The 11,592-nt window shown below is 40.0% G+C and overlaps 1 protein-coding gene across 1 annotated transcript; it reads right to left on the reverse strand.

Moving 5' to 3' along the window:
• Nucleotides 1–371: 371 nt before the first annotated feature.
• On the reverse strand, nucleotides 372–1,079 carry LOC120879465 (cytochrome c oxidase assembly factor 1 homolog). Its single transcript, XM_040262485.1, has one exon. The coding sequence runs from the start codon at nucleotides 984–986 to the stop codon at nucleotides 579–581; it is 408 nt and encodes a 135-aa protein (XP_040118419.1). The 5' UTR covers nucleotides 987–1,079; the 3' UTR covers nucleotides 372–578.
• Nucleotides 1,080–11,592: the final 10,513 nt, after the last annotated feature.

Below are 11,592 nucleotides of genomic sequence, written 5' to 3' on the forward strand. Positions count from 1 at the left end.
GTTTTCCATTCACTGAAATTTACCTGGGGCTCACACTGAAGTTTGTACTGTGTCAATCATTCTGCTCACTATTGAGGGTGAATAAAATTTTAACTTTTAATATAAGAAAACAAATACAAAGATTCTCTCTCAATACACTTTTATTTCAAAGCTAGACTTCTAGAACTAGGGTTTAGCCTTTACAATTTAAATGAAGTGTGCTCTCAGTGTACCAATCCGAGGGAGGAGGGAGGGGGGTTCAGGATGGGGAACACATGTATACCTGTGGCGGATTCATGTTGATGTATGGCAAAACCAATAAAATATTGTAAAGTAATTAACCTCCAATTAAAATAAATAAATTTATTTTATTTTATTTTATTTTACTTTCATTATTAATACTGATTCCCTTTATTCTATACTTCTATACAGAGAACTTTCAAATTCTTATAAATTACAGTAAGTTTCTGATTAAAAACTTCAGTAGGGTTCACTGTGGTTAAATTAGAATGATACAGAGATCACCATATGGCCGCACTTGCAGCCCTGGGGGACGCATGGTGACCAGGGAGGCCAGGAGCAGAGGGAGCTGATCACCTTCACTCCTTTTTCACCTCATCGTTGTCCCTGCTGGGCTTGAACAGGGGAATCTGCTGACCATCCTTGAGCTCTAAGAAGACCTCCTGAAGGTTCCACCTCTTAAAGGGGGCATCTCTGGATGAGCTGACATAGAGGTGGCCCTCTGACTTTGGTCCAGAGACAGGGATCTTCAGCTTTGCATCGGCGATGTCCACAAAGTTGTACTTGTCGGTGAGTCGGAGGTAGTGAACATTGAGAGGGGTGCCCAGAGCTTCCAGTGCCTCAGGGTGGCTGTACAGCTGCTCCAGGGCCAGCTGGTAATAAGAAGCTCTGGAAAACATTTTCTGGACCAGGTAGTATAGAATGGTGCAGCCCCCACTAGCTGCCACACCAGCGAAAAAGATCTGTTTCCCCAGAGGCATTGGCATCCTGCTTCCTAGAGACTTTGCCACTTCGTAGCCCAGTTTCCTTGAAAACCATCTAAGGAAGGTTGCCCTGGGAGTGATTCCAGGGAAACAGTGACTACCTGGAAGAGATCCTGGTGCCGATAAAAAGGACTGTGCTCAGTCGCTCGGTTGTTTCTGACTGTGACACCACAGACTGCAGCCCGCCAGGCTCCTCTGTCCATGGAGTTTTCCAGGCAAGGATACTGGAGTGGGTTGCCATTTCCTACTCCATAAATTTATTTTAAAAATATAAAAAAGAAAATGAAAAAAACAGTTAAAATAAATAAATTTATATTAAAAAATTTATTTATTTATTTATTTTTATTTTACTTTACAATTCTGTATTGGTTTTGCCATACATTGACATGAGTCCACCACAGGTGTACATGCGTTCCCAAACATGAACCTCCCTCCCACCCCCCTCCCCACAACATCTCTCTGGGTCATCCCCGTGTACCAGCCCCAAGCGTGCCATATCCTGCATCAGACATAGACTGGCTATTCGATTCTTACATGATATTATACATGTTTCAATGCCATCCTCCCAAATCATCTCACCCTCTCCCTCTCCCTCTGAGTCCAAAAGTCTGCTATACACATCTGTGTCTTTTTTGCTGTCCTGCATACAGGGTCATCATTGCCATCTTTCTAAATTCCATATATATGTGTTAGTATACTGTATTGGTGTTTTTTCTTTCAGGCTTACTTCACTCTGTATAATTGGCTCCAGTTTCATCCATCTCATCAGAACTGATTCAAATGTATTCTTTTTAATGGCTGAGTAATACTCCATTGTGTATATGTACCACTGCTTTCTTATCCATTCATCTGCTGATGGACATCTAGGTTGTTTCCATGTCCTGGCTATTATAAACAGTGCTGCAATGAACATTGGGGTACATGTGTCTCTTTCAATTCTGGTTTCCTCAGTGTGTATGCCCAGCAGTGGGATTGCTGGGTCATAAGGCAGTTCTGTTTGCAATTTTTTAAGGAATCTCCACACTGTTCTCCATAGTGGCTGTACTAGTTTGCATTCCCACCAACAGTGTAGGAGGGTTCCCTTCTCTCCACACCCTCTCCAGCATTTATTGCTTGCAGATTTTTGGATTGCAGCCATTCTGACTGGTGTGAAGTGGTACCTCATTGTGGTTTTGATTTGCATTTCTCTAATAATGAGTGATGTTGAGCATCTTTTCATGTGTTTGTTAGCCATCCGTATGTCTTCTTTGGAGATTTAAATGAAGGATTCTACTAGTTCTGCATAAGATGGCAAATATAAATAATACATTGATTTGGAATGAAGTCATTTAAGTTTAGTGAGTATAGGATTTTTTTTACATTGATAATTATTGACAAACTAAGGTAATTATTATAATAAAACATGTTTATTCATTTTTTTTGGCAACAGTAGTCAGAGGCAGATTATTGGGTTATCTTTTGGAGTTCTTTGGCTCAACTCAAATGAAATCTACTATATTGGAAGAATGGTGAGGAGCTGATCAAATTAAGAGAAACCCTAAAAAGCCAAACCTTAGCTAGGACCGATAATAAGGCAATATCAGGAAATTTTGCAGCAGGAATTGGGTTCCAACTAACTTTGGTGTTTCTCCAATAGAGAATCAGACTGAATCAAGGCGCATTCCTATACCCCAGGGTAATTGTGATGGATAAACCCTTCCTGCTGCCCTGGAATGTGGGAGCAAAAGGCAAAGGAAAACAGAGGGCCATATTCAGAAAGGAAAGGGAAAGTGTGGTAAGCCAGCCAAACAAAAGAATCCAATCTACTGATTGATTAAATAGGCTAAGGTCCCTACCTAATGCCAAGAAATCATTGAAAAGAGGACTGAAACATCAATTCATAGAATTGGTATTATTATGCCTGAAAAGCCGGGGTTTTGATTTTATTTTTGCTTTAAGTCATATTTAGATGTCTGATAATTTTCAGAACTCAGAAATAATTATGCATCTAATAAAGCTCGAGATTCCTACTTGCAGTCAACTCAGGCAAAAATCTGAAGATACAACCTAATAATATTCCTGATCTTTGATAAGTAATATTGCAAAGCTTTACAAGAGAAAAATGATCACTGTTTGGGGGAATGTTTGTGATTAAAATTTCATTATAATCCCAATGAAAATAAGCTTTCTTGGTGCTTATCTTCCTAATTTTGAAAACTTTGGCAATTGTAGCAACCTTATGGTGGCTCAGTGGTAAAAAATCCTCCTGCAATGCCGGAGCCTCATTAGATGCCTGTTCAGTCCCTGGACTGGGAAGATCTCCTGGAGGAGGGCATGGCAACCCACTCTAGTATTTTTGCCTGGAGAATCCCCATGGACAGAGGAGCCTGGGAGACCACAGTCCATAGTGTCTCGAGGAGTCGGACATGACAGAAGGGACTTAACATGCAGGATACACATGCTATTGCTAGGTTTCTCTTTCTGAATAAATGTAGTCTTATTATCCCACTTATATCTGTCATGTACAAGGTATCACTCTCACGTGTTTTTTTTTTTTCTTTTATTGCAAGTACAGTTATAGGGAGAGTTTGCTCATAGAAATAAAAAATCAAGTGAGCCCTTTCCTATATTTATGATGTTTCCCCTCACTGTCTACAGTTTATGTGAATGTCCCTGAAATGGTTTCCTTGGTAACCAGAAGGAGCCTGGCTCTGAGTGGGTATAGTACAGGCTCACAGTTTTAGACATCATTTGCTTTTAAAAATTAACTGTTAAATGGAATAGTCAATAAAACACATGAAAAACAAATCTCAATTTTGTTATAGAATTAACATCTTGCGTGTTTTTCCATTTGAATACTTTAACATCTTGCTATACACTAGAGACTCTTGCAATTACTTATAATTCAGAGAAAATTGTTATTTATTACATATGCCATTTTAGGAAGCTATGGTAGTGAAGCAGTTTCCTTTTCTCCATCTATTTAAAATTAATTGTAATATTCTATAACTATCATCCAAGTAACATCCAACGCACAAATGTTTAATGATACCAGATCACAGAATAAACAATATGAAATTCAATGTGCCTTCATGCACCAGGCTGCCACATGCAGAGTCTAAACAAATGTCAGAGGTAATGAAAAATTGACTGATTTTAATAGAATCAAATAGATTGTAAACAGCAGCTGGTTATCAGTGTTCATTATGGAATAGTAGCAAAATCTCTTCATTCTGATTTTTAGCTTATCTATGTGGTGCTATTTCACATGAAAATTGTAAACAATATCTCCTGCTGAATTTGATTTTATTGAACCATCATTTTTCTTTTATCCAGCAGTTTCCTGGACTCTCCCAGATCCCTTCTGCCACACCATGTTTATTATCTGAAATATGCGGCTTCAGTGAAATTTTATATGCAGTGCTAGCCCTTTGGTAATTGCTTTATGTCACACACATGAAATTATAAGATATACACTGCTACAGGAGCTAACTAAAGAATGAAGAGAGGTTAGTAGGTAACTTCCGATTTTTGTTATTGTTCAGTCACTAAGCCGTGTCTGAGTTTTTGTGACCCCACTGAGTGTAGCCCTTGAGGTTCCCCTGTCCTTCATTACTACTTCATTTCTTCTAAGAAATTCTTGCTCACAAGCAGTAGATATAATGGTCATCTGAATTAAATTCACCCATTCCCATACATTTTAGTTCACTGGCTCCTAAGATGTTGATGGTCACTCTTGCCATCTCCTGCTTAACCACGTCCAATTTACCTTGATTCATGGATCTAATACTCCATGTTCCTATGCAATATTGTTCTTTTCCTTAACCACCAGACATGTCCACAACTGAGTGTCATTTTGCTTTGGTCAAGCAGCTTCATTCTTTCGGGAGCTATTAGCAGTTGCTTTCTATTCTTTCCCAGTAGTGTACTGGACACCTTCCAACCTGGGGAATTCATCTTCTGGTATCATACCTTTTTGCCTTTTCATCCTCTTCATAAGGTTCTCACAGCAAGTATACTGAAGTGGTTGCCATTCCTTCCTCCAGTGGACCACGTTTTGTCAGCACTCTCCACTATGACCTGTTTGTCTTGGATGGTCCTAGACGGCATGGCTCATAGCTTCATTGAGTTATGCAAGTCCCTTAGCCATGACAAGGCTGTGATCCTTGAAGGGGAACTTCTGATAACAGCATGTTAGTTTAGAACTTCGTTGGCACTCTAGTGATCATTTTGTTAGTCACATTTTTTTTCCTACCTCTTAATATTTTCATGCAAATTCAGGTAGCAATAAAGCTCTGTCAAATTCATATCCTCCTGTTTTTCTGGACAGTTTCTCTAAAATATAACTAAACTGACTCCGTTTCCCTTGCCAGGAACACTAGAATGACAGCTTGTCTGGTGTTTCTATGACATCATCAGCTTCTCTCCCCACCCCCTTCCCTTTCCGTGCAATGCCTATTATTGGCATGCTTTGAATAGCTCTGTCAAAATCACTTTGCCCTAGTCTCTTCCTTTACCACCAAATTAATTAAAGCATCAGCTCCGCTTTTCTTCTGTAGCATTCATTACTCACATTTATTTCTTAAAATGTAGATTAACCATCAGAAATTAAAAGATGGAAAAATCCCTCATTCAAATAAAGCATAGTTTCTGACTCTAGTTCTCTTACACTTTTCTCTTCCTACCTTGCTTCCTTTCTTTCTATTTGGTATGTTGAAATTATGCTTTGTACTAACGAGGATATTTGCTCACCTTGTAAACACTTCTTCAGATTTGAAATCTTATGGAAAAGATGCAGTATTTCATTTAGTTCCCAAATAATAGCTCTTGAGTTAGTGCATATGAAAGAGGACTCCTCTGCCTTGATTAATAAGATCCAAATGCTGAGGCAGATCTCATCTGCCATGATTTGGCAGACATTTTTTGGCCACATGTTTTTCTTCTGTTCTTTTACTGACATGACAAAAAATGTAAATATCAGCATGTTCTGAGATATAGTTCAAATAGTTTGCAAGTTCTATGCATTGGGTTAAAAGGTAGTTACCTATATAACCCAGATTATCATTACATAATTTCATAGAAATGCCTTACACATGGATTCTGCCAGTGCTCATGATGGCAAAAAATGGGTTTCAAATTATTGTATTACCAAAGAGATGCCCAGTAGAGGACAGGAATTGTAATTGGCATACTGAGTCTTAAGTCACAGCATTGATGAATATCACCAAAACAAATCAACTTTAACTAAGTAATCTATTTTCTATTCAGGTCATTGATCATTCCAACTGAATCATTGCATGGACATTTAGCAACATTTGACAATTTATTGCATCTAAACTGAGACTTGAGGGAAAAGAAAGGATGAGATTTAAGCAGAGGTCCTGAGTCAGGAAAGAACTGATCACTGACATAAAGCTGATGAAAAGTCAGGAGTAAAGTAAGCTGGGTGGATGATATTACCAGATAGGCTAGGATATAAGATGGGCCTAATTTAAACAAGATCTTACAAAGCATACAAAAATGGTGGAGATAAAATGGGATCATGATATAAGGACCTTTACTAATAGTAGTTGATATTTACATTTATTTTCTAATTTAATTATCATTAACACCCAACAAGATAGAAGAAGTTATAATTATCTCTACTTTACAAGTGAGGAAGTTGTAACACTAAAATGCTGAATAACCTTTCCAAGGTCATTTATCTAGTGAGTATTGGTGCCAGGATACAGATTCAGACTGTCTGACTTCAGATTCTGAGCTGCAAGTCCATCTGTCTCAAAAAAGTGGAAGACTGGCTTTCATCTGGGAGTATACACTACCAGTGGAGAAGAAAATGGGAACCCACTCCAGTATTATTGCCTGGAAAAACCCATGGACAGAAGAGCCTGGTGGGCTACAGTCCACGGGGTCACAAAAGTTGGACACGACTTAGTGCCTAAACCACCACCACCGTTGCTGCTGCTGCTCAGTCGCGTCAGTCGTGTCCGACTCTGTGCGACCCCAGAGACGGCAGCCCACCAGGCTCCCCTGTCCCTGGGATTCTCCAGGCAAGAACACTGGAGTAGGTTGCCATTTTCTTCTCCAATGCATGAAAATTAAAAGTAAAAGTGAGGTCACTCAGTCATGTCCGACTCTCAGTGAGCCCATGGACTGTAGCCCACCAGGCTCCTCCATCCATGGGATTTTCCAGGCAAGAGTACAAGAGTGGGGTGCGATTGCCTTCTCCAAACCACCACCACATACACTACTAAAAGAGGATAACATTGGGAATTATGATGTATGAATGGAGAGGTTGCCCTTGGGGGAACAATTTAAGTATTAAGAAAGTGAGATCTGAGAGTTTGATCCCCAACTAGAAGAGAAAGAATGTAATCAATTCTATAACAGTGGTTGGAATTTGTTTCATTATGAGAAGTATCCTTCTGGACTACGTGATCTATAAGTTGCATATATGGCCTTAAGAAAATATGGGTAAATTTTTTAGAATGCAGTGGTGAGCAAACCACCTGCCAATGCAGGAGATGTAAGAGATGTGAGTTTGATCCCTGGGTCAGGAAGATTCCCTGGAAAAAGTTATGGCAACACACTCCAGTATCCTTGCCTAAAGAATCCCATGGGCAGAGAAGCATGGTGGGCTATGGTCCATAGAGATGCAAAGAATCAGATGCAACTGAAGCAACTTAGCATGCATGCACGCATGGAAACATATGGCGTATTCTCGTGTACCTCACAGATACTCCTCCTTTTGGCCATATAAGAATATCCTTCCAGTCTCCTTGAATTTAGGCATGGCAACACGATGAATTCTCTTCAAAGAAAAGTGAGAAGTGGGGATATATGATTCTTCTAAGCTAAGGCACTTGAAATTCTCCAAATAGTTCTCCAGGTTTTTTCTTCCAAGATATGGTAGAAAAATGGATGTCTCAATGGTCAAATGAGCTGGCAGCAAGAGAAAAGTAGTTGCGTTGCCTAGTGGTGACTGCTGTGTAATGCCACAAGGAGGATGGTTACCTTGGAGAGTCACCTTCTCTGGCAAGGGAACTATGGTGCAAAGTCATTGATATAGTCTAACTCATCCTCAAAAACACAGAGAGAATGAAAGAAGGGACCAGTTGCAGAGAACATGTAAAGAGGCACCAAGCTTAGAATAAACAAGTAGCCCATGGCTGAAAATCAGTGGAAGAGTTTTCTTCTGACTCAGTGCTTCTAATGCTGTTTCTTCTCCAACCACCTGCTATGATGATGCACGCTGTAGTTTTATTGAACTTGCTTTCTTTTCATAGTCTTGCTTTTCATGGAACACCTCACATCTCCAGAAAGTATAACTTGGAAAATGCTTTTCCGGGTCTTATTTTTTTTAATGTGCTTAATTGCTATATTAACTATAACCATAACTGTTAATTATCTGTTCTTACTTCAACTGTGTAGATTTATCCATCCAGAGAGATGATGAACACTGGTGAGGAAGATATTAGAATGGCTTACATTTTTATATATTTCTCTCTTAAGAGGTCCAAACTTCTTCAGGGTGTATTACAATCCATCCATTCATTAATTCATGCATATTAATATATACTGATCAGGTGTTACTAGGTCATAGAAATAAAGGGTACTTGAACAACGTATTCTTAAGTTTCACGGAAAATTGCAGCCTAATGGTATGGCTTTGAATGATATAGAGTGTAAAGTCATCCAACAATATAGTGGAAACTATTTCTGCCAATAACCTTGCCTTTTGGTGGTCAATCACAGTGATAAAACTTCTAATTTTCAAATATGCTTGTGAATCTCAGTTCAGTTCAGTTCAGTTGCTCAGTCGTGTCCAACTCTTTGCAACCCCAAAAATTGCAGCACGCCAGGCCACCCTGTCCAACACCAACTCTTGGAGTTCACTCAGACTCATGTCCATTGAGTCGGTGATACCATCCAGCCATCTCGCCCTCGGTCGTCCCCTTCTCCTCCTGCCCCCAGTCCCTCCCAGCATCAGAGTCTTTTCCAATGAGTCAACTCTTCGCATGAGGTGGCCAAAGTACTGGAGTTTCAGCATTACCATCATTCCTTCCAAAGAAATCCCAGGGCTGATCTCCTTCAGAATGGACTAGTTGGATCTCCTTGCAGTCCAAGGGACTCTCAAGAGTCTTCTCCAACACCACAGTTCAAAAGCATCAATTCTTTGGTGCTCAGCCTTCTTCACAGTCCACTCTCACATCCATACATGACCACTGGAAAAACCATAGCCTTGACTAGATGGACCTTTGTTGGCAAAGTAATGTCTCTGCTTTTGAATATGCTATCTAGGTTGGTCAAAACTTTTCTTCCAAGGAGTAAGTGTCTTTTAATTTCATGGCTGCAGTCACCATCTGCAGTGATTTTGGAGGCCCCCAAAATAAAGTCTGACACTGTTTCCGCTGTTTCCCCATCTATTTCCCGTGAAGTGATGGGACCGGATGCCATGATCTTCGTCTTCTGAATGTTGAGCTTTAAGCCAACTTTTTCACTCTCCTCTTTCACTTTCATCAAGAGGCTTTTTAGCTCCTTTTCACTTTCTGCCGTAAGGGTGGTGTCATCTGCATATCTGAGGTTATTGATATTTCTCCCGGCAATCTTGATTCCAGCTTGTGCTTCTTCCAGCCAGGCATTTCTTCTGATGTACTCTGCATAGAAGTTAAATAGGCAGGGTTACAATATACAGTCTTGACGTACCCCTTTTCCTATTTGGAACCAGTCTGTTGTTCCATGTCCAGTTCTAACTGTTGCTTCCTGACCTGCATATAGGTGTCTCAAGAGGCAGGTCAGGTGGTTTGGTATTCTCATCTCTTTCAGAATTTTCCACAGTTAATTGTGATCCACAAAGTCAAAGGCTTTGGCATAGTCAATAAAGCAGAAATAGATGTTTTTCTGGAACTCTCTTGCTTTTTCCATGACCCGGCAGATGTTGGCAATTTGATCTCTGGTTCCTCTGCCTTTTCTAAAACCAGCTTGAACATCAGGAAGTTCACGGTTCACATATTGCTGAAGCCTGGCTTGGAGAATTTTGAGCATTACTTTACTAGTGTGTGAGATGAATGCAATTGTGTGGTAGTTTGAGCATTCTTTGGCATTGCCTTTCTTTGGGATTGGAATGAAAACTGACCTTTTCCAGTCCTGTGGCCACTGTGGAGTTTTCCAAATTTGCCGGCATACTGAGTGCAGCACTTTCACAGCATCATCTTTCAGGATTTGATCAGCTCAACTGGAATTCCATCACTTCTACTTTGTTCATAGTGATGCTTTCTAAGGCCCACTTGACTTCACATCCAGGATGTCTGGCTCTAGGTGAGTGATCACACCATTGTGATTATCTGGGTCATGAAGATCTTTTTTGTACAGTTCTTCTGTGTATTCTTGCCACCTCTTCTTAATATCTTCTGCTTCTGTTAGATCCATACCATTTCTGTCCTTTATCGAGCCCATCCTTGCATGAAATGTTCCCTTGGTATCTCTAATTTTCTTGAAGAGAGCTCTAGTCTTTCCCATTCTGTTGTTTTCCTCTATTTCTTTGCATTGATCGCTGAAGAAGCCTTTCTTATCTCTTCTTGCTGTTCTTTGGAATTCTGCATTCAGATGCTTATATCTTTCCTTTTCTCCTTTGCTTTTTGCTTCTCTTCTTTCCATAGCTATTTGTAAGTTCTCCTCAGACAGCCATTTTGCTTTTTTGCAGTTCTTTTCCATGGGGATGGTCTTGATCCCTGTCTCCTGTACAGTGTCATGAACCTCATTCCATAGTTCATCGGGCACTCTATCAGATCTAGGCCCTTAAATCTATTTCTCACTTCCACTGTATAATCAGAAGGGATTTGATTTAGGTCATACCTGAATGGTCTAGTGGTTTTCCCTACTTTCTTCAATTTAAGTCTGAATTTGGAAATAAGGAGTTCATGATCTGAGCCACAGTCAGCTCCTGGTCTTGTTTTTGTTGACTGTATAGAGCTTCTCCATCTTTGGCTGCAAAGAATATAATCAATCTAATTTCAGTATTGACCATCTGGTGATGTCCATGTGTAGAGTCATGTTGTTGGAAGAGGGTGTTTGCTATGACCAGTGCATTTTCTTGGCAAAACTCTATTAGTCTTTGCCCTGCTTCATTCTGCATTCCAAGGCCAAATTTGCCTGTTACTCCAGGTGTTTCTTGACTTCCTGCTTTTGCATTCCAGTCCCCTGGAATGAAAAGAACATCTTTTTTGGGTGTTAGTTCTAAAAGGTCTTGTAGGTCTTCATAGAATGATTCAACTTCAGCTTCTTCAGCGTTACTGGTTGGGGCATAGACTTGGATTACTGTGATATTGAATGGTTTGTCTTGGAAACGAACAGAGATCATTCTCTCGTTTTTGAGATTGCATCCAAGTACTGCGTTTCGGACTTTTGTTGACCATGATGTCTACTCCATTTCTTCTGAGGGATTCCTGCCCACAGTAGTAGATATAATGGTCATCTGAGTTAAATTCACCCGTTCCAGTCCATTTCAGATCGCTGATATCTAGAATGTCGGCGTTCACTCTTGCCATCTCTTGTTTGACCACTTCCAATTTGCCTTGATTCATGGACCTGACATTCCAGGTTCCTATGCAATATTGCCGTTTATAGCATC

This window comes from Oryx dammah, unplaced genomic scaffold (assembly GCF_014754425.2).
Source record: "Oryx dammah isolate SB20612 unplaced genomic scaffold, SCBI_Odam_1.1 HiC_scaffold_20, whole genome shotgun sequence".
Lineage (NCBI taxonomy): Eukaryota > Metazoa > Chordata > Mammalia > Artiodactyla > Bovidae > Oryx > Oryx dammah.

What these genes read in the sequence shown, in the direction of transcription:
- LOC120879465 (XM_040262485.1), bottom strand. Translation starts at nt 986, where the DNA reads ATGCCAATGCCTCTGGGGAAACAGATCTTTTTCGCTGGTGTGGCAGCT.